The 23,961-nt window shown below is 42.1% G+C and overlaps 1 protein-coding gene and 1 long non-coding RNA gene across 3 annotated transcripts in view; one reads left to right on the forward strand and one right to left on the reverse strand.

Moving 5' to 3' along the window:
• The window catches only part of LOC116841806, a 107,658-nt gene extending 86,491 nt beyond the window's left edge, over positions 1–21,167 (reverse strand). For both annotated transcript variants that reach the window (XM_032810186.1, XM_032810185.1), the window contains exons 1-8: positions 21,019–21,167; positions 18,527–19,419; positions 16,899–17,155; positions 16,361–16,748; positions 16,020–16,272; positions 15,218–15,409; positions 14,218–14,902; positions 14,018–14,114 (exon numbers count right to left, since the gene is read on the reverse strand). In XM_032810186.1, coding sequence (XP_032666077.1) covers positions 14,018–14,114; positions 14,218–14,902; positions 15,218–15,409; positions 16,020–16,272; positions 16,361–16,748; positions 16,899–17,155; positions 18,527–19,310 — 2,656 coding nt within the window. In that variant the 5' untranslated portion in view covers positions 19,311–19,419; positions 21,019–21,167. The remainder of the gene's footprint in view (positions 1–14,017; positions 14,115–14,217; positions 14,903–15,217; positions 15,410–16,019; positions 16,273–16,360; positions 16,749–16,898; positions 17,156–18,526; positions 19,420–21,018) is intronic.
• Positions 21,168–21,372: 205 nt separating this feature from the next.
• The window catches only part of LOC116841809, a 25,359-nt gene continuing 22,770 nt past the window's right edge, over positions 21,373–23,961 (forward strand). Inside the window, exons 1-2 of the long non-coding RNA XR_004377606.1 lie at positions 21,373–21,678; positions 22,573–22,641. This is a non-coding gene — a long non-coding RNA (uncharacterized LOC116841809). The remainder of the gene's footprint in view (positions 21,679–22,572; positions 22,642–23,961) is intronic.

The following is a 23,961-nucleotide window of genomic DNA, read 5'->3' on the forward strand; positions in this document are numbered from 1 at the left end:
GCGAGAATGGGTGGACGAATGGATTGCTTCGAAACAAACATCGTTTTATCGAGATGGTATCGCCCAGTTGCCAGAAAGATGGCAAAAAGTTGTAGAAAGTGATGGAAAATACTTTCATTGAAATAATTTAAATAAATTTTTTACAATAAATGCTTTTTCTCAGTATTTTTTGGGCGGAAACTAAGTTAAGGTCCTAATATTTACGAGCGCCGTGGAAAAGCACGGCGTCCTTTGGGAGCGCGTTCACGAGAAGTCTCTCGCCAAATCAAGAGTGCGACGATAATTTTATTTGCGTCACATCTCCTATCGGGGCCATTAAAAGAACCGTAATACGCGTACGGGAATTATTATCGAAGCATGATTAGAACCGAAGCATGATTAGATTCCGTGATTTCGTCGTGAAATATTAGACGCGCATTTTCTCAAAAAATATCTGCGATTTCTCTCGCGTACCCATTGCAATTTAATTACGGGGTCAAGGCCTGCGCTGCTCGCGGACGGAGATGATTTAGCTCGTCGCAAAATGCGTTTTCAACGGAGCCCGTTCGACTGGACTCCTCCAGTGTCACCGTGTCGCCGTTCGACCACGATGAAAGTTGTACGAAGTCACCAAGTCCCGCTTAGGGACAGTCCGCGCAATCTATTCCGTGGTAAATAATATTTTGCATAAAGTTCCGCGCGCGGCGCGATCCGGAGACCGCCGTCGTAGGTGGTTGCGTCGTTTCGCGTACACAGAAAGCAAATACTAAAAATTTCAACGAGGACACGGAAGGAAATTTCAACGCTCGAGAAGCTAATATTCTTAAGAGCGCGCAAGTTTGTCCGGTGTAAATTTTGAATTTCGCTAAAAGGCGCATCGTTTGCGGAGCCATGCAATTAAGACCATCGCGCGTATTTTTTTTTATTATTAATATCTCGCGCGCGCACGAGGGAAGAGTTATTCACGCGACACACCGCGTGTGCATCGCGGGCGGCTTCGTGGCCGCTATCTTACCCGTCGTAATTTACCGCGGCTATTAGCTCTGGAACAATTAGCCGCCATCGATCCGCTTGACTCCAAGGCCGAAATTACCAATACGCTAATTCTTGTAAACGGGTAATTAACTCCGCGTCGCCGCATACGGCGTACCGCCAACAAAATACGTTTCCGCGATAACATCCTCTCGCCGCGCGAGCAAGCGAGCGCTCACTAGGTTTCGCGTATCCGTCGTGCAATTAATTCTCCCTTTCGCGGGCAACGTACTCTCGTGGCTATTGTAACGGCAATCCAATAAACTGATGTGCCCATTAAAGTTGATCGTTAAGCCGATAACAACGTACCGCGTGCTCTTTCAGAATGGCCACACGCGCACGTTAAAAGTAATGTCGATTGATCACCGGCGTATAGAACGTAAGCCACGATTTTCACGATGGAAATCATTTTCCTCGCGGTAGCAACAAGTAAAAGAGGTACACGCCACTGTGCTGTACGCGATGCAGCGGCGCATATGAATGCCGTATACTCTCGTGCATGCGAAAACCCGAGCTACAACAATGTCAGCCGAAAACGTGTTGCTTTATCGTGGGGAACCAATTACGACTTGCGACAAGTGATGAAAAATTCTGATGCGTGAAGATGAAAGTATCAATGCCCGAACTAATTCTGAACATCTTTATTAAATTTTCTCCGTGTATAAAAAAAATATATATACATATATTAGCTCTGTGTTGAAAGTTAAAAAATATTCGTATTTGAAGACCAAAACAATAAAGGATTACGTGCGTATCTAGCATTGGTACTTTTGCCTTCACTGAAACGTCGAAATATGAAACAGTTCGAATCAATTCCACTGTCTGTCTGTATCGTTCACAAACGTCAGCAAAGCATGCGCGCTTTACATGTTTACAAATTCCGTTGCATTAATTGGTTCATAGTGAGTCGATAATCAATGAACGTGTACGCCATACATTTGTGTCAACAAAGGTCTGTATTGAATGACCGATATCGCGTTCGTACACTGCGACGCAAAAGGCAAGGAACGGGGAGATAATAAAAAAAAAAATCTTTCTTTTTCTTGTCGTTAAATCGTTATTCTTTATCTGGCAGTGGCAATCTAAAATAACGGCCGAGAACGCAGAAAGAACTTAAGCCGAGAGCTATCGATTGCAACATCGCCGGTAGTAGTATCTAGGACTCTAGGCGCAACAAGTATCCGTTAACGCTTCGAAAAACTTTACGTAAACTATACGTCAAGGCCCGTTCAATTTATTACGACCATACTGATGAATCTTTCGCTGCTGCATTATTTAATCTCTGTGTACAAGCGACTGACGTTGCTCCGATACTGGAACGTATATGCAGGCGGTAAATAAATTCACTCGTCGGTGTCTTTCATCGATCATAAATTATTCAACGCCTATTTAGAACGCGTTTCAAAAGCGTCGCTCGAAAGATCATTGCGGACTTAATCAAAGTTTCCTCGCTCTCGACAACGTCCAGATTCGTTGAAGCACAGACTTTCATATCAGATTATCCATGAGATTCGCGTTTTTATCAATCAGGTTATCGTGCTGTAAATTGACCGGTCGATAACGATCGATTTTCATTCGACTGCGCACACGAGTTCACGGGGGAAGGAAGCGAAACGAGCTCGCCGAGTGAGAGCCACGACGCACGTCGAACACGCGGACGAGCGATTCACAAGAAGTATTACGTCGTTGTCCGCGACGGGTAATTTGTCGCGGATGTAACTCGCGTGAAACAGCTTCTTGCAAGGACCAGCGCTACGATGAATAGCGTCGGCGGCGGTCGGGGTTTGCACAAGTGTTTCGCAGACAGCACAGTGTGTCCCATATTTGATGATCAATTAGCCCGTAAGTCGGCGCAATCCGCCGATGTTGCCGCGGTGACGAATGTCTCCGATATGTCTGCTCGCGCCGCTATACTGCGATACGCTTGGGATACCATGTGTTTAACAGCTTGGGTGCACTGGACGGTAGTGCAGACGATATTTATGGCTTCCTCGGGACTTCCGACGCGGAAGAATCGGATTATGGGATGTAGGCGTTGCGAGAGCGCCGATGGGTTTGACAGGCGCGAGACTGAGTGATAGACAATCGGTCCAAGAGAACGTGCGTGCGTCTGTCACGGATACGACTTAGAGACAGACTGACAGCGAGTGAGCAGGGGGAAGTGTAAAGAGAGAGAGAGAGAGAGAGGGATCGAAATACGGTTTGATCATACTTTGCGAAGTAACTTGCGCAACGATAACAGCATAAACGAAAGAAAACGTCTGGGAATAGAAAGAGAATGAAGAAACAAGATGATCAGTGATGTGACATCTGGTAAAAACTTTTCTGCAGCTGTAATAGCTCGTCATGACCTGCTCGATTTGCTCGCGAACGGATATCGCCTACGATTGTGTAGCAATATTCAGAATAGAATGGCGAATTTTTTTATTGCAACCAATAAGAAGAATATTAACAAACCGTAGCTCAGGCCGAGCCGATTGGATTCACTGTTTCTTGTTCGTTTCGGTTGCATCAACGGTGTTATTCCGAAAGCCTTGACAGCTATCCACTTTCCCGCGCATAATTGACAATCACACGAACGCAACGACTTCGCAATGCTCTGGCATTTCGTTCGGCTCAGCTAGGCGCGTAAAACTGTCAAGGAATTTCGACATAACGCCTCTAAGAAAAAAGAATCCAAGGAGAAGCCACTACGCGAGTTCTTTTAAGCGCATAACTTACAGTTTCAAACCGACCTACATATATTCCAGAAACTGCAGCGAGAGGAAAATCTTTCGTTGCCCCACCGACGGAAGCTCCTCTCTAGAAGACGCCGAAGTTTTTCCGGAATTTTAAATATGCTCGAGTCCGATCTGTTTCTACTCAAGCGTCAGTCGGGGACACATGGTGGCCTCGCCACGGGTCAACGTTGAACGGAGTACCATCCACGTTGCCCCACCATCACCCACTCTACGTGGGGAAGTTATCAGGATGAAAAAAAAAAAAGAGAAGAACGGGGACTGGGATCGCATGGTGGGGCCCGCGCGACACAGAGCGGCGAGTTAGGCTTACGAGAGGCAGACAGCCCAACAGCCGACTGTCTGTCGGGCAAAATCAATACGTGGCGGCGACAGGGAACTTTCCCCTCGCCCTTCCTTCCACGCCAGACCAACTATCCTCTTCCACCTCCATCCGCGCCTCGGTCTACCCTCTTCTGCTCCCTCCTGTATCCTCTTTCGGTGTGCCGCTCTTTTTCTCTCGCTCCTTCGGCGAACAAACGCGCGCGCCCCATGCCCTCGCCGCCTCGTCGACCCCCATTCACGACCGCCACCCTCTCGCTCTCGCCCCATCGTAACGTCGACGTTCTCCCGCGGGGTTAATAAGCTATATTATTTTTATCGTAGTCGAACGAGAGTGACTTGGCATACGATGTGTGTGCCGCACGATTCGCGCTTAATCCTGGTGTGATCAAACGACGTGCAGCCACACCCCGATGTTATCGTTCCCTTTTTTTTTTTCGACAAAAATTTCATTCCCCGTGGAAAAAAATGTGCGGGAGTGTACACTAAAGGTGATACTATCGTGAAAACTTATTGTCTTGTATGAAATAGAATTTAAATACACACGAGAAAAACGTTGGGTTAGATATTAACAAAATTTCTGAGAAAATATGAACGAAGAGAATTTCGGTTGGAGTTATCAAAATTTTGTTCAAGTTAATAAAAAATATTGTTGAACAGAATTCTGGTAACTTCAACCGGTATGTCTGGTTCGTTGATATTTCATCAGGAAGTTGATTAATTCAACCAAGTTTTTTTCTTTCCGTGCATATTGTCAAACATTCATCATAAGATTAATTAAAAAAGCACAACTACGTTTGCTCAGCAATGAAATGTACATTTTCTCTGAGAACTGCACAATTTTAACACACGCATGCAAATTTTTTAAATAAATTTAAACATATTATCCTGATAATATTTCGTTCCTGATCTTCCAATCAGTCCAAATAAAACCGTTAATTTCGCAACCCTGACAGCCCGCTTGGATTAACTTTGAAGAAATGAATAAAAAATGTGTAGCATAATTGCCACGTAAGCTACAGGTGACATCGACAGTATAAAAGAGAAAAAAGGTTCGCTGCAATGATTGCACGGGAAGAATTTCACCGACGCGTGTAGACTTTGAAAGACGAATCGGAGCAAAGGAAGGAGCGGGTGTACGGCAGTAGAAAAGGAAAGGAGAGCTAGCCGGAAGGAAGGTTTATTCGAGGTGAAACGAGCCATGGAGCCGTCCGTCTGCCGGCGCGCCGTCGAGAGAGCTTCTACTTCGCGAGGCAGTCGGTGGTTAATTATTAACACGCGCCAAGCCGGGAGCATTTTCCGTTGAGAGAACGCGTTGAGAGTAACACCTCGCTACGTGAATTCGTGGCATTCGCTCGCGCGCGAGCCGTCCAAACGCAGCTATCGTACCGTGGATATCTGATTAAATCGCTCACAGAACCGCGACGATAGTTTGAATTTCATCCTTTGATATTTGAAAACAAGGTACCCTCAAAGATATGTTTTGCTGGCGATACATGTGCATGTACATGTACATGTACATATGTGGTATACGATATCTTATTGATCATTTACCTATGGAACATACATTTGTTATTTTTGTTCATGATAATCCTGCACGACAATGGAGATGATTCTCTCTTTACGAAAATAGCATTGGAAGTTATTTCTTTCCCGTGTTTTTAGATTTCTTTTATATTAAATATTTTAGCAAAAAAAAAAAATATATATATATATATCTGAAACTAATATTCTCTTTATATAGAATTGATGGAAAGAAGACAAGAAAGTTTATTACGTAATTAATTTAATTAAATCGTTAAGCGCGATGCGGAGTACCAAGGGAAGAATACGCAAAAGCCCGCGGTAAGAGTCGCGAAGTAATGTCTAGAGGAGAGGCCACGGGGTCGATCGGGTCGCGCCTTGGCACCGATTCCGGGACGGCGACGAGTACACGAGCGAAATCGAGCCTTTTGGCCGCGTGCCTGAGTAGAAGGGGCGAGTGGACCCGACGCGGCGTGTTATCGAGGGGATAAGGAGCGCGCGCGAGTCGATGACGTTGATATCGATTCCCGCAAGAAGACGACAGCGGCACGTACACAAATAGGCGAGCGAGCGAACGAACGAACAAACGCGCGCATGCACACACACTCACATAAACTTTGGTCTCTCCCCCCTCAGAGAGCTGATTGCTCTCTCCGTAAGTAAGAGAGACCAAAGAGGGTCGCAGATGGACGTTGTGTACGTAGACGGGGTGAGAGGGCTGACATCTCGCCCCGTACGTTTACCGTGAAGAGGGTCGATCGGCGGCGGAGTAGGTGGGCAGAGGGGGAGGATGAGTCGAGGAGAGGATGAGGCGGCAGGCGTGTTGACGAGAAACGACGGGGCTGGCTCCCTAATTCGAATTTAGGTGTTGGGCGGGTTGGCAAGTGGGCGCAATGCGGTGTCACGCTGCGGGCGTTTGCTCTTTCTCCTTCAACCCCCTCCCGACTCGCCGGCTCCGTCGTCGCCGCCGATGCTGCCGTCACTGCCTCCACTCCACCCTGCACACTTTCTCACTCGACGTGCCACACTCCACCTTCGCTTTACCCCCTTGCTTCATCCGCGAGTGCAAGCTCCTCTCACCCGCTAAGCCCTCTGCTAAGTCCTACCCGACACCCCCGGTACCTTCTAAGCCAGATCGACCGACCTTAATCGACCTCCTGATCTCGACGATCGTATTATACCTGCGCGCACTTCCTTCCCCGTTTCTCTCTCTCTCTGCCTCGTCTCAAGAGCCGAGGAGAATGCGATACTCGGAGTTACGAACGACTTCTACGTTTTCCTTTTCTACTCTTTCAAGACTTTCCGCGTCGCGGCAACTCTCGTCGCCGCAATTTACGGTCGCGCCAGCCGTGCTGAATTCCTACCGTCGATTTAGATATTCGTATGACGGCTTGAATATTCGGATTCGGAATCGAAGTCAAGACACATTTGCGCGTCAGGTCAAGTAACAAAGAACCGTGAAAATATATCAATTATTAACGTTTTGAGATTAAAATATAGTTAAATACTCGCGGCGGGGTTGAAAATAGGAATTTTATTAACTGCGGAAACATCCGATTAAAATTTAATAGATTAAAGTTCATTTCGGTTTTGGCAAAATAACGCCTAGCTGGCTAAAATGCGTTCATTATTCATAAAATGTATGAAAATTTGTGATGTACCCGTACTATAAAGGATTAAGAAGGGCATTACTTTGCGTACGCTGTAATTTTCGGCAATGCACGGTAAATTATAGACATTAAAAACGTGACAACACATAAGTGCCCTTTCGACAACAGCGGATATATTGTTCGCTTATATACGGTGCCACGATATAAAAACCCCATGGAACGGAAGCCCGGAATCGGAGAGATCGGTAGCCCTTTTGTCAAGAACGATTTTCCACAAGCGGACGTTATGACCGCGATAATGATACTTAAGCGCCTCGGAAGAGCCGTGCACAGCATTTGGATGCGCGAGAGGTGGCGGGAGGGATTGCAGCGGTATTAAAGCATCTGATATATTAAACTGCAGGATTTCCGGCGTATTTCGCGGTACAAATAAGTGGAGCGTAAAATTGGAAGAAGACGATATCACGGAACGGTGACATAATATGAAAAGTGACGACGCGATTTTTATTCCTCGATAAATTCTCCATCGCGAGATGTTCACTTTTCGAAATAATTACGATATTTTATGAACAGGACATTTCTTTGTCTTTTTGAAACGACCGAATTTATCAGAGGGTTCGCAGCTACAAAAGAGTGCGTGATGGTGTCGGGACACCCTGTACAGAAAGGTCATTTGGTTAATATATTTTTTACCAGCTTGTCTCGACCGGATTAAAAAGGCGACTTCAACGGCCTGCTCGAATGCAAGTTTACGACTCCTAAATGGCAGGTTTGCATGGTGGTCTCACGCGTCCAACGGCGTAAACTCGAAGAGTCGTGCCTTCCTTCGCTATAGGGGCGTGCACACCGCCGGTAAGTCAGGACGAAAAAGGAAGGAAACGACGCGAAAGTGTTACAGACTAACAGCAACAAAGCCGCGAGGGAACCTTTCGCGCCGTGAGGGCTTTTCTCGAGCGAACGCACGGTCGCGTCGCGTCAGTGGATTAAAGAGGTAAGGAAATACGCTGTCGCACGATATTCTCGTACAAATTTGCTTCTTCGTCTCGTAACGCCAAGGTTTAATTGTCTAATTAAAGCAAGGACAAAGCCCGAATGTATCAATATGTGTATACTGTCTACTATCCCGAGTCGGTAAAATGACAAACCTAAACGGAAATAAAAAAAGGCGTTAAAAGATTCCAGATTTTTTTAGGAAAAAATTCATATCTCAAGAAACACTATTAAAGAAATAAATTGTGAGGAACTCTTTTGAGATTTAGATTAATACTCATGTAAAAGTTATTTACGATTCTTAATTGAGCAGAATTACATATTCATAATCACGGGCCATAATTCGATTGTTTGCATCGATATTTCTTGATGTGTGAAAAATGAGTGTTACAAGTTAAGGAAAAATCATAATAAACAATCATAAAATTAAAATTATTCGTCAAACATTGACGAACTTAATCCCGATCTTAAGTGCGGTTGCACCAATCGAGTTAAAATATGTCTGTCTTGATTTGTTTGAAGGAAAAACAAAGACATGACTTAGTTAACGTATCACTCGGCTGTTAACGTATAACCGGGCCTTCAAGTAGGTTCCAAATTTCGAGCCGATTAGGTTAGGTTAAGTTTAAAAGCGATTTTCATTATTTTTGACGATTTCGTCAAACGGCTATTGAAATAGTAAACATTATCTGCGTAATAAATAATTTGACACACTTGAAAATATATATCTCGGCGTCCTGCGATCTAACTTCCCAATTCAGATTTTTGGTTCCTTCGTTGAACAAGACACTGGCACTGATACTCGCGTAGATACAAGGTGACTAGACGTTCCGATTTTTCACCCTTTGTCCCGAATTTTTTCGAGTGCCATTCGGGACACCGATTTGTCATCATTTCCAATGATTATCAAATAATTTTCGGATCTTTTTACCCCCCCTCCCCCCGCTATTTCACAAATTTATGAAGTGTCCCGAATTCAGGGCTGGGAAATCTGGTCACCTTACATATACCGCGAGGAGAAACGAGAAAATTACTTACAAATGACGTCTTCACGATACGCCCCGGCGATTGCACATCGCTATTCTCGACACTCCCAATACTTATTTCCGCGCGAGACTCACTTTCGACGGGTTAAAGACGCGTACAATGCGGAGCAATGTCGATCGATGTGTCCACGGCGGTTACTCAATGCAGAAAGATCGAGAATCAAGATGGCCGCGCGATTGTTGAATCGCGCTGAAAATATACGCCAATATGTGAACGGCGTCGCGGTCGAAAAGAACGCGCTCTATGAGATACTTCTTTCTCCATATTTCTTTCCCTAACAAGCTGATGCAACCGCCCGAATATCCCGCATCTCTCTCTCTCTCTCTCTCTCTCTCTCTCTCTCTGATTGTCATCGCATTTCTAATTCCCGCTCAATAAATCCAACGATTTTATTGCTACTTGAACGAGTCGATGATATTAGCGAATATAAGGCACGACACGTCGCGACAAGCATCGGTCGTATATACCGCGAGAAGAAACGAGAAGATTACTTACAAATGACATATTCACGATACGCCTCGGTGATCGCATATCGCTATTCTTGATACTCCCGAGACCTATTAACGCGCGAGACTCACTTTCGACCGATAAAAGACGCGAGAAACGCGGAGCGATGTGGGTCGATGTGTGCCCCTGGCTGCTGCTTGGCGCGAAAAGATCGAGCATTTCGCGCGATTCATTACCAACGCCTAGATTGAATAACCACGATGACAACCTCGTAATGCGAAACGAACGCGATTGGTCTAGAATGGTTAATAAGGGGCTGAGTACAATAAAAGGAATAAGGAACAGAGAATAAGGAATAAGGAATACTGAAAACAAGAAATAACGCTATTCCTCTATTCTACGTTGATGAATTAAGTTTCATGTTTTAATATTGAACTGTTCCCTATTCTCTGTTTCCTGTTCTCTATTCTCAATTCCCTATTCCTTTTATTGTGCTCAGCCCCTAACTCGAGCAAGTGGTTAAGACGTCCGCCGTACACAGATCGCGTCAGTGTAGACGCGCGACCTCGTTCGCATCACTGGCGCGTTCACGTTCATGCACTTTTGGCACTTTCGGTGCCAATGGCTAATGAATTTTTGGTATACGTGATTGACAACGCGCGCGTTTGCGATCTTTTTATGCCGAGCAACTGCCATGGTCACAATGCTCCGTATTCCATACGTCTTTCGCTTATGTCCTGTGAGTCTTCTGCGGAAATAAATATTAGAGTCCCGAAAACAACGACGTGCGGTCGTCAGGACATATCGTAAGTACATTATTACGGAGTAATCTTCTCTCTTCTCGACACATACAGCTAAGATGACCAGACGTCCCGATTTTTCATCATTTTCAATGACTGTCAAATAATTTTCGTATCTTTTTATCCCCCTCCCCCGCTTCACATATTTATGAAGTTTTCAGGGCTGGGAAATCTAGTTACCTTAGTAGATATGACTCGATAGGAAAAACGTGTGTTAACTAACGCGATGCCAAGAGAGCACGATTATATATGTTTTACAACATAGCTGACGAAACATCTTCCGAAAATGTGTTCCCGACGGAATTCGTAAACAAAGCGACGATACACATACTCCGCGTCGCGTCGCGTCGGTATGTGCGCCGTTTGTCGGCTCGAGACGTAATAACTCGATAGTGGACAAATACGCGGCGTATGAGACTATCAAAACAAACGGCAGAAAGACAAAGTGTTGACATCTTTTGTCAACTGTCGCTCGCGTTTATCAATAGGTTCATTCGCATTGTTTACACTTTTGACACTTTTACACCTAACGCCGGTTGTACACTGCATTCCTCTTTAGCAAGAAGAGCTCTCATTGGATTTCGCTCATCGCATAGGTGTGCAATAGGCATTAGGTGCATAGGTATTAGGTGCAAGTGTCAAAAGTGCAAATAAAACAGCAAATCTTATAACTAGCACATTCAGTAATCGATAAAATGTGATAATAATTGATGCTTTCAAAATATTTTAGATTTACGAAATAACCAAATTAATCAAGACGATTAAGTGACAAATTCTCGATACGCATGGTATTGAAAATCACTTAAGCTAGTCCCAGTATTTAACGACTGTCGGTTAACATACAATCATTAGTTGACACTGCATTTCCGATTGATTCCTACTTTCTCACGTGAGACCATTGAGCACCTGACTACGATGACAACCAGAAGTCAATCCCAGGACGGAATATAGAACGCAGAATGTAGCGACAATAAATTAATAATTTTTTTGCGAAACGTCTTATCATCGCTCGATCTCGCAAATATCTTTCGTATGCGCTCAATAGTTTAATTTATTTCGTCGTTTCTTTTTCCTGCACCTACTATAAAACGGTGTTATCGATTATATTATGTTTATCTCAGGTCAAAATTGTTTACATTAACCCTGAAAATTCTGTCAAACTTGTAGAATCAATGGAGAATCTTGAAGTTCAGTAATATACAGAGTATTGTCCATCGATGTTATTTATCAGGCTTTTATTGATATTTAAAGGATTTCTTTAAATTAGTATTTTTCTCATCTTTTTAAATTTCTAGATCCTGTGTTGAAAAATTCCGTATAGTAATAACTCCAAATAATAATAAAAAAAATTGTGAAAGAAAATTTATTTTATTTACTTATTCATTACCTCGTTATTAGACACTTTAATATCTACCATTAAAATATTATATCTATAATCGAGTGAGTTATATACTAAATATATTGTTTCTTGAAATTGAGATTAAGTACAAGTAGACTGATTGAAATGATTGAATATTAAAAGAATTGTTAAAGAAGTCCTTTAAATATCAATAAAAGCCTAATAAATAACATCGATATTCTGTGTATTACTAAACTTCAAGATTCTCCATTGATTCTACAAGTTTGACAGAATTTTCAGGGTTAATGTAAACAATTTTGACCTAAGATAAATATAATATAATCAATAACACCGTTTTATGATAAGTGCAGGAAAAAGAAACGACGAAATAGATTAAACTATTGAGCACATACGAAAGATATTTGCGAGATCGAGTGATGATAAGACGTTTCGCTAAAGAGGATATATTTTTCTGCCTGTAACTCGAGACACCGAGAAAGGGTCGCGGAAAAGTAAGGAAAGAGGAAAGATATAAACGAGTGAATAAGAGAAAGGTGAAGGAAGGGGGAGAGGAAGAGAAAATCAGAAGGAAAGAGAAAAAAGCAATGAAAACTGCAAACCATCAGGCCCTGCTCCCGGATAGTTCTCCACTGTCAGTCCGCTTTTGTCTGTCGGATTTTTAAGAGCACCACTCACGTCTCATTCACTCACCCTTGGCGTCTCGCTCACCTTCCATCATACCTTTCGCCCCGCCGAGTCTTTGTACAAATACAATGTGTGCGGGTGTTTCCACGTATGTGTATATATTTGCGGCTTTTCGAATGTGCTGCGTTAAGAGATTAGAAAGTGTTGACGTCCAACATCGATCGCTACAACATCCACTTTACTAAACGGATCTATTTTAAAGATATATTTACCGAGTATGCGTAAATATACGTAGTGGAACAAGCACAGTTGGAGTCAACGAATTAATTAAATCCGAGAGTTAAGTGTACTCTAGTCGTCGGAAAACCATCCTCTCGCATTTTATGATGTCATATTAAATATTACGATCGATACGGCAAACTCGTCAGAACTTATGCAGGCGTTTAGCTTTTACGGGGAAAAGTTCGCGCAGACAGAAAGCGATAAACATGAAAGTCAAATCTCAAAGTTGCATATGTGTCCTCGAGTGTAGATTAACGATAGTGAGATACCAGTAGATAAACTGAACAAATCTAATAAAAGTTGATATGAGGAAAAATCTTTCGTGATATTTAAAAGATTGCTATACAGTTACAGCACTTGTAGTTTTGCACGCAATTCTATCATTTATACAGATTTCTCGAAAACCTTTCGACTTTCAGTTTGTAAGTAATAGTATTTTAATACACAAGTTTAAAATTATTGGTTTTAACAGATGTTTGTTGTCATGGTTTAAATCCTATTTGTGTAACAAAACTCAAGTGGTCTGCATATATAATGCTTTTTCTGAGATATTTACTGTTTTGTCTGTTTGGTGCGCGGAGAACGATTTGAATTTGAACATTTTTAAATGTCATAAAATATATTCATCCGTTTGTTTAACGGTGTGTGTGTTATTAACTTTCCTTTACTTTTATTATATTTTTCACTTTTTAAAGTATGTTTTTTAAGACCGCATTTTTCTTAGATCGAGTTTTAACAAGTCAATCTTACCTAATCTTTTGTACGAAAAAAAATGTTTCCGTAAATAAATAAATAATTAGATGTGCTATACATCAAAAGATGATTAGAACGAGAGACTTAACGGGGGATTAATCAGTTTACACGATTGCGCGTTAGAATTATTTTAACATAAGTACGGATTAGATAAAAGTCAAGTTAGCGTTATTTAACATAAGTGCTTCAACTAACGCCATTAGAAGAAAACACTTTAAGAGTTTTTGTTGATCCTTTAATTAAGAACTATTAAATAGGTGCATTACCATGCAGTGAGACGAGGAAAGTTTAAAACTCACCGAGTTTACTCTTAAGAATACTTCAAGCGCGTAAATTAAAGTTAAAATAACACGATAATTTTGAATTTAGTTTTCTCTTCTCTCTCTCTTAAACTTGAAAAAAACCGAAGGTGCTTAAATATATTACAACATTACAAATATACGTACATGTATACAAATCCCACGCACTGCATAGTAAGCACATTTTAATCGACGTTTAATTATCGCTTACCTTGTTCTTTTTCCGGAATTTTTGTCGGTACCTTCTTATCGGGAGCCTTTGGTGAACAGTTCTTTCGCGCTGGCCTGACTGTTAAAATCGGTGGGACCTGTCGGAGATAAGTAAACATCTATAGTAACTTGTTCTCGTTAGCGTATAATAGACTTTATCGGTCATTACGTGTATGTGCATTAGCTTACACATATACTCACCACTTTGTCGGATCTTTCGCCGGACGGTAACCTGGCTATAGCAGCATCGGGGCTGTCCTCGGGCGGTGGAGGCTGCAGGATCCAATTGTATTCCCGCTTCTCAATGGGCAAGCCCCATCTCTCGTATTCGAGAGTCTGCGTACGTAGGGTCTCGTAGCAGTCCAAGCAGACCACGGTAAAGTCGCCATTCTCTAGCAGCAAACAACCTTCCCGTAGTTTGTGGTATTTCAAGGATGGGAAATCCTTGATCGACAGAGCGCGTACTCGTTTTCGGTACGTCGTGACGCTGCATACAAAACAGGTGTAGTCGTGGGTATTGTACTGCCGATCAGCGGGGTTCACTTGTTGACTGCCGGTCTGAGATTCGTATCGACGCCATTGCGATAACAGCGAATGATAACAAAAGGTGCACACCAGCGCGGAGCCATCTTCGCGTAGCTGCTCGGCGTTCGGTGGCGACTGATGACGCAACAATTCCGGAAAGAATGGTGCGTTTCGGCCCTGTGGACGACCGTACAGGACTCTAGCTAGAGTCAAGTCACTGTGTAAACCGCACAAGAAGCAGTAGATCGAACTACTCGACGTGCCCGGATTGCTTCCGAACGTTCTGTCCGAGCTGGAGCTCGGTGGCGTAGCGATCGACCGGTTCACGTCGCCATTTGGATGTGGACTAGGAATATCGTATCTGAAATTTGACGGATATCGCAAATGTTGTATATTAATTTCGTAATATTTAGCGAAAATATAAATATAATGAAAGTGGTCTATTTTAATTGCGTAGTTGCATCTAAATTACTCAAAGATTGAGCAATTGTCAATTTCTTTGTATACAAAATATAACACACATAGAGTCGTAAATTATTATATTAATATATTATTATATGAGCGAAAAATCATTTTGCTTATAAAACGAGTCAAAGCATATCGCTTTGTGATTAACTCGCGTAATACATGCATATTGTTTGAAAGCAACAGCTAATATAATTCGCAGCATACTAACTTGCGGCGTTCTAGAGGAATCCGTTCAGCGTCCATACTTTCCCACTGTTGCGCAAGATGACTCACGCAGCTACTACATGCTAATACTCTACCGTGGCTATCCATACAAGCGTTTTCTGATGTGCGCATCATTCCTCTTAAGCAAGGAAAATGCATGGCATGTGAGTTCATTCCTTCTGGACTTGTAGATAACCTGATAAGACAAAAAATGATATTAATATCTTGCAATAGAATCATATTGATCTCGGTGATGGTACGTTACGTAGTAGAGCAGTCCTCGAAATTATTTGTATAAACGAGGTGATTTTCGAGGGATACGCCTCCTTAGTTCCCCTTACTGTTTAAACTCGTCCGATGGGCCACGCAACTGATAGTCGCGACGCTCGGCCTCAGGATCGTTGACATTACGAAATCTGTGAGGCGCTTTCTATCACAATAGACTATTGAATAAACCTATCGTGTATGTTATTTAAAAAAAAAACGCGTCCGCAATAGTACTCCATGGGTGACGTGGAAATAGTTGCCACGTTGTAGTTTTAATATATAAATGTATATTACTAACGTATAAAAATATTACATGTAAGAGTTGTTTGTATAAAAATATTACATGTAAAAGAATTGATAAGAACTTTTCATATTAGGAAGCGCCTCATAGACTTCATAATATCAATGAACCTGAGGCCGAATACTGCGACTATCAGTTGTGTGTTCGAGTTGAAGTGATAAGGTAAAGTAAGTCCTCGAAAATTGTCTTATTTATACATATAATTCTGAGCACTATACATTGTAGTAAAGTAACTTACCACTCCATATGAATACGTGGGTACGACTTTTCACAAATATAGCACTTATAATTTTGGCCAAGTACAACGCCCCCATTTTCCGTAGGGCCATTGCTAGGTGAATTTCGTTGGCCAGGCACGGACGCTTTCATGATAGTACTACGTTGCTTATTTGCAGGGACTGTCGACTTATTTAAATCGTATGGCTTAAAGCGAATATCGCTACCAGCTGAATTAGCTGGAGATTTTGGAACAGCGGGTCGTGGCGAAGGACCTGCAGCAAACATTCAATTCATTCAAGAAACTTTTCCACAAGTACAAAACAAACTTTTACAAATATACGTTGGAATAAAAGGACTAACCTTGCTGACGGAAATCTGTACTTTGTCCGGCTGGCAGGGCCTCCTGATTTTCTCCACCAAACACTTGCTGTTTCTGCGGGATAGCTTTATAACAAATGGAGCAAACTTGCACCATTCCCTGAGGACTAATAGGACTAGCTCCTTGTGGAGGTTTCAGATTACAAATAAAAGGGAAGTACGCCTCCTTCTCGGGATTAGCACAGCAATACATAAGTCTAATACTGGATGAAGGGTACTCAAGTGTGCAAGTGTAGCAGATAAACGTAGTTGCATCCGTTGCAGGTGCTTGTCGTTTGCGAAGCATATAATTTCTCTCACCATGTGGTGTTCCCCGTTGCTTGTACGCTTTCCATTGTGATAAAAGATCATTCTGGCACATTGAGCAGGCCTAAAAACACATATGAGACATCAGACATTGATTTTAAAAAGACTGTACAAATATATGAGATGGAAAATATATATCGGGAAATATATAGTAATGATAACAATAGTAAATATAACTTTATCAAAAGATATTTTTTGTATCGGGAAGTATCACCTGCACTCGACCAGCACTGTCCATAGGTCGACTCCTACTTGGCCTGGGATGAAGCATCAGTGACGGAAAAAATGGCGGAGGACTGGCAGAAGGATGCGGCAGGTTTGGCAGTGGCTTCGCTGCAATGTGACTGAGGGATCCTCTCTTGAACTCGTCCCCGCACACGTAACAGACTTCCGTGGCTGAATTCTTGTCCGGCATCGACAGATCCAAGATGTCTGTACCGACACTGGACGACGATCCACCGCTATAAATAGCTGCAATTGCAACGTGAGACGATCGGTTATGCGCTGCGGTCATTGTCGAATTGAAACGTAGCGTAAAATCTGCGAGTATAACAACTAGACACCACGGGCATCTTGCACGCCTTCGACATTATCATCGCGCTGCACGTGGCCCACTTAGAGCCTGCACTTTTTTGCAAGTTTATCGGTTATGCTTACGAATACAGAGCAACAGAGAGAGTTTCGCAGTTGGTGCAATGAACAAAGTGTTTTAATAGTTTCATTTTAAGACGACGACCTGGTTATCTGGCGAGGGCACGCTGACTAATGAATATCAGATCGGGCGAATCGAAATTGTAAAGGTCATCGAAGCTCGACATTCGAACCGTGGCGCGAGCGGGAGGAAAAGTCTGGAATCGCCACTCAGATCGGACGTGCGCGTCAAGTGAATCGGACGGTCGGTTCGTTCTGCAACGACTTCCACCGTCTTATCTACAGAACTGTTAACCTTTACTTTCGAATGTTTACATTGATGCACGAAAGGACTAAGGCCAGTGTAAATAGCGACCCGAATCGTATATTTACCACGTAAACATTCTGACGGCAGATAACTGGTAATAGCGGTGAAATACGGTTTTTACTCTTATCAGATAGTGCTTAGCGATTTCGTCAGTATGTACTGCGAACTTTAGCGTTAGAACGCGCGCGCGTGTGTGTGTGTGCATACATACATACATACATATATATTATATATATATATATATATATATATATATATATATATATATATATATATATATATGTATATATATATATATATATAAATAATTTCTTTTCGCAAAATGTTTTCTCTATGTTGCGTTATAATTATCTGTGTTTTGAGAATATTCTGCATAATGAACCAAGTATACATTGCTAAACTGAGAGCGTCGTTTTCTCTGTACAACGAACAGAACATTCTTTGATTCTCTTGAAATTACGAGCAAAGACGGTAGGTTGACCTCAGATAAAGATCCAATTAAACTCGCCGGGTCAATTTAATAATTAGAAGGATTCTGACGCACGATTATCCCCGTCATACTCTACATTTGTTCAAAGATTGACTGATATTTATCGATATGATAATATCATTATTCGAACAAATTTATTGACAATACAAGAAATATTATTAAGTAAATGTCGAATTATATATATGAAAGAAAGGAAATAAAAGTAACTCCAACACATAAGTGTGAATATGTATTTTCTCTTTTCCGAATGAATTTAAAAGGTAGTTTAAATTCAAATTCATTACAATATGGAAGCTACGTTTTAAACGCACTAAACGCATGTCGTTACTAAAGAAGCATAAAAACTAACCAAGTATTTCTAACGTAATGATGAAAATAATTAAAAGATATTAACCTTGTGGTTGTGGTGGTAAAGTAGGTTGTGGTGCAGGTGAGCTTCTAGGTGCATGTCTCAAATCCAATGCTGCTTCATTGGATATTCTAGTGTCTTCAACGTGCTGTCGTGGGCTTTGCAACCTTTGGTGAGGTGAGTGCAATCTCTGGTGGGGAGATTCCATTGTGAGCCTCGCTTGTTCCAAGTGCCTATGCGTTTCCGCTGTATTAGAGTGCGGCCTTGGCAGTTCGACCGAATTCGACGGCGGTCTAGTTTGTTCGACTCTCGGCGACGGCGAGTTCGGTGGCAATCGCGGGGAGATGCCGACCGGTCGACCATCCTGTCTCATCTGTGGCGTTTGATCGTTTGTCAAACCCAGGACCTGCGCGGCGTATTCGCCCTGGAGTGCCATCTCGGCCCCCGTGAAGGGACCGCCATCGCATCTCTTCAGCCAATAAATACGCTGGCTGTGGGGCCTAGCATCTTGCTCGTAACTCTCCCATTGTTGCAGCAGTAGAGCGTAGCAGAGACTGCACGCTTTGACAGCACCGCTTCTGGCACCCTCGCCGCGATAGCCGCTCGGCGGCTCGTGCGACTCGAGAAACGGGAAGTAGGCTTCGTTGGGCGCGCCACCCGGGCTTGGTTTCACTCGGAGCCAATACTGCTCGTTGTGGCCCACGGCGCCACAGACGAAACAAATCCTAGCTCCTCCGCCATCCTCGACGGACGAATTGGGCTGAGGATTTGCGAGTGATTGCCCTTCGAGTCCCGGCTCATTCTTCACATATAATTTGCCCTCCATCATGTCAGGAAACCATTGGATCTTCTTAACGCCCTCTTATATCTTCGTGTTTGGCACGCATGCACGATCAGAAATCACAGTGACCGATAAAGTTTCTATTTCTTGCGTATATCTGGAAATACATAACAGAGTTGCTGAGATAAGTCATATATAGTGTACACACGTATCTGATTCAGGATATAAATCATGCTTATTTATGTTATTATTCATCGCAATGTTTAACCAATATATTATGTGTACTTCCTTATATATTTCATATTCAATTTCATACGATGATAATAAGTGTGCGGTATGTTATGTATTTTTAAAGTTAGAGGCACCGCAAACTGTACATGAAAGCATTTAGGACACCTCATTGTATGCAAATGAGATTATTTGGGTGCAGCTGTGACCTCATTTTAAGATAGATATGCAAAAATCACTCAATATTCCAACAACTCTCCAATTTAGTTAAAATACAGATATTTGTCTGAGTATATACACAAACGTATACAAATAAATAGATATCCGTCATTATGAAGCGTATGAAATGTATTATACACTTCTTATCAGTAACACGTTACAATACCCAAAAGTACTCTGCTCCTTCAACAGTATATGTGTGTATTGAATTGTATAAAACATAAATACACACTATGTTGTATAAATAGTAAGTTGTATGTCGATGCACTTTATACACAATAGGAATAGAAAGTTCAAGTTATAACGGAAGCAATATATATGCTTAACAATTCGTGGCATTTATGAACAACAAGTAACAACTGTAGGAAAGTTTCGGAATCAAATTCCATAACTTTTGATTGTGTGTTACATATATAGTGCCTCTAATTTAAATCATACAATTCACTGTCGAACATATATGAGAGGCAGGGAACAAAGTGATGGCGTATGCAAAAGCTGAAGCAGCTGATAGGTGAACAAGCACTTTTGCAGTTTGTCAACAAGCAATAGGTTGATTCAAAAGGATTGTTCGACATTTGAAACATTTATAAATCCGCGACGATATTCGGGGTGCTATCCGCGATGCTTTTAGGCCACCGTGGACATGTGGTATTTTTGGAGCATCGCTACATCGACGTTTACCGAGACCGACCAGAGATCAACTTCTCGGACATCGGTAAGCGAGTGCAAAGTGAGATCTGAGGAAAAGAACGTGACATTCGCATCACATCAGTAACATTAGGAGCGAGGAGCGGCGGACATTGGAATGCGGACGAGATGCACGGACGTTTCTTCGACGACGACGACGACGACGTGTTCGACGTCGGATGTTGCAGCTGACAATGAAACCTAGTGCGGCTCCACGGGTGTGAGAATTGACGAAACGTGTTCGACTGGGCGTTCGGGCGCAATGGTGGTGCGCGCGGATTGCTCGTGAGAGTTACGTATTCGCCTTCTCGAGGATCGACGATCGCACGGTAGAGACGCGCCCGCCGCAGCGCATAGAACGCCGTCGAGATTTATCACGGAGGCGTATGCGGGAGCCGTCGCGAAACTCGCCGGAAGAGGAGAGACGGCGAACGGGCGGATATATCCCGTGAGTCGAGATATATCACGGTCGCACTTGAACCGCTACCGAAATTACGCCGGGTCACGACACAAAAGCCACCACCGCCGCCGCCGCTACCGCCGCCGTCGTCGTCGGCACACGCGCCGGACCATCTCTCCGCGTTAAGGCCGTAAGTTAACACTGAGGGAATACGACACTCACGTTCTCACAGTTCGCCAGAGCTGGACACAACATCGCGCTGCTACTCGGTGCTGCTGGCTCGTTACGCTCGGCGGCAGCTGCTCTCGCGACTCGCGGCTCGCTCAGACAAAAGCTAGGCTCCCTTATCTCGCGAACTCTAGTGCCTGCCATACGTGCCCGAGCAGTGCACGGTGCCGCGGGGTGTCACCTTGGTCGTCGCGTTCTCGGCCGTTCCGTTCATATTTACACCCGCCGCTGGCCGTCCGACACCACCCGAACACGTATTTCACTGTCGCGCGACTGCGAGGTACGACGGAATCGCTACGGGCGACTACGAAAAATACATTTTCCGATGGCACAGCACCCGCGACTTCGCCTCACTTCACCGCCATGTTGCAAAATCGAGATCCGCGATCCCATCATGCCACGCAGCTTCGTCATATGACAGCGCCGTCGCGCCGACCAATAGTGGCCAGCGACGCATGCGCGCCGAGCGCTTTCGCGACCCAACTGCCGCCAATGCGGAGCTCGCGCAGCGTTCGAATGCCGTCGTTCCTCGCAAAGGAGAAATTCGTCACAGGCTCGAGGAACGACGCGCGATATTTTGCGGCATCGTATCGCGCTGCTCTGGACAAAGATTGCGCCTGCCATGCGTTTACACAAACCTCCTTCCTTAAATACGTAAGATTTCTTCCTCGTACTATTGTTTCCTTCATATATAGGATAATAAACGTTATAGATTGTAAGACGGAAGGTAATGGACGCTATCGGGTTAGTTATAATCGCACTCGATTGCATTGTACTTGTGCAAGTATTCATGGCCAATTTTGCTAGGATAAATTTTTCAATAACAGGTTGTCGATCGATTTTGACTACATCAACTGATTATTGGACTTGTACAGAATGTCTGACAATTCATGACATATTCGTTGTATATAAATAAAATTCATCAAATTGAACATAAAGTTCCTTTACCATTTCGTAAATAACTACGTAAAATTTCGAGTTTTATGTTTGCAAAATGGTAGAAAAATATTGTGTTCAGTTTGATGAGTAGAAAAAAAAATTGGTTATTACCTCCTATATTCGAATATATCTTGAAAAAGGAATATAGATATAAGCATTAATTCAGTACTTTATTCGACATGAATATCGAAATGAAATGTACGATCAGAAAATCAAAACCTAACTATATTAAGCATAAAAACACGAATATATTATTTATCTAGAGATAAATAAATGCTATCAAAATGACTCGAAGATATTATCTGTTATTATTTATATTTAGAGTTTAATATTACTAGTTGTTTCTGTTCTGCTACATTTCATTATTAGCATTGCAAATTGTACAACTTGTCGGTAAAATATGGCGAAAAGATTCTCATCGTTTTACGAGAATATTATTGAGCATTGTTTCTAAATAAAAGTTGTAACAAATATTTTATTATAATATATATCTTCTATAATTATTAAATCACTCACAAATATTACTGTATTAATTATTAACTGTTTAATTTATGGCTCAATTTCCAATTAAGATTTTACAACAATCACCATGTAAATGACTTTTTGCAGAAAATGCAATGTCGGTATGGAGGAGATTGCCGGGAGAATTTCGTCTATATCTTCTTTCATGTGTGATATGTAAGTAAGAAAAAGTAGTTTGGTATAGTCTTTCGCGAAACCGCTTTCTACAAACATGCCAACAACCGGTCGTTTCACCATATAATGCTAATTTTTGCGCTGACATGCAATATATGCTGAATGGAGGAAATAGTACGCGCATGTGAAAAGCGTATGACAAACGCGCTTCTTATGAAATCGTAAGATGTTGCGTAATAAAGCGAAATATTATCTGCGAAATGGATAAACGCGCAATTTCGGGATAAGAGCAATCTTTATGCAGTCGATTATTGCAATAAGCACACATAGGTTGTTAGGGTCTGTTTAAATAAAGAATAATCGGTCTTTGATTCGTTTCACAGTATTTAATCAACAGGTCGGGACATCGTATTGAACGCTAAAATTTATATCTCATTAAGTTGTGATGTATTTTCATATGTACGCGTACTTTTTATACCATGTCTCTCGGGGAGGGGAATCCTGATATAATACTAAAAAATAATTGAAAATACTTGAAAAATACTCTTTGCAAATGATAACTTTTAGAAATACACTCTCTTCGGTCACTTCCATTTCTACCATAGAATTCTATTAGCTACAATATCTTGAATTCTTCCTTGTACGTTTTATACAGAGATTTAATCACAAGAAATTATTATTCGTAATATAATAAGTGTTATTGTTGTTGTCATTATTAATAATCTTACATCTACTGACACGTATGGTAGTGTGGTACAAATTTTTGTTTTGCACATTCGCGACTGTAGACCACTAATTTGTGAAGAACGTGCCGGAGTTACAATCATTTTCGAAAATAATTATCGCTGCCCGAATGTTGCATGCGATAGATCGCTGTACACCATGGATATATTTTACTTTATCTCTTTCTGTCTTACTCTCTCTCTTTCTCTGACAGAAGCGGTCTATTATAGCGTTTCATTGAATTGCGTGTGTTTGCATAATTTAAACTTAATATTCTTCTTATACGTATATTGATTTCCGCATTAACACCTAAGAAATGTAAATCACTCAAATCGATACTCTCGCAAGAACAGTGTAGCCTCGCTATCGTGTCGATGTGGCGTATCTAGAGATGCTACAAAGTTTCTTACTGTATAGAATACTAAACCGACATTCGAGCAAAAAGAAGGCTACACTGTAACTCAAGAGGAGTCTTAAAAAGGCATTAAACATATTGGCATGTAAATACGCTCTCTCTTCTTATAAATAATTATAAACTAAGTCTGGTTTGCATTGATGAATGACTATAAAGATTATCATATCATTTTCTCACTCTCGATATATATATATATATATATATATATATATATATATATATAT

This window comes from Odontomachus brunneus, unplaced genomic scaffold, assembly GCF_010583005.1.
Source record: "Odontomachus brunneus isolate Ranch 3 - 2012 unplaced genomic scaffold, Obru_v1 Obru_scaffold_018, whole genome shotgun sequence".
NCBI classification, from domain to species: Eukaryota; Metazoa; Arthropoda; class Insecta; order Hymenoptera; family Formicidae; genus Odontomachus; species Odontomachus brunneus.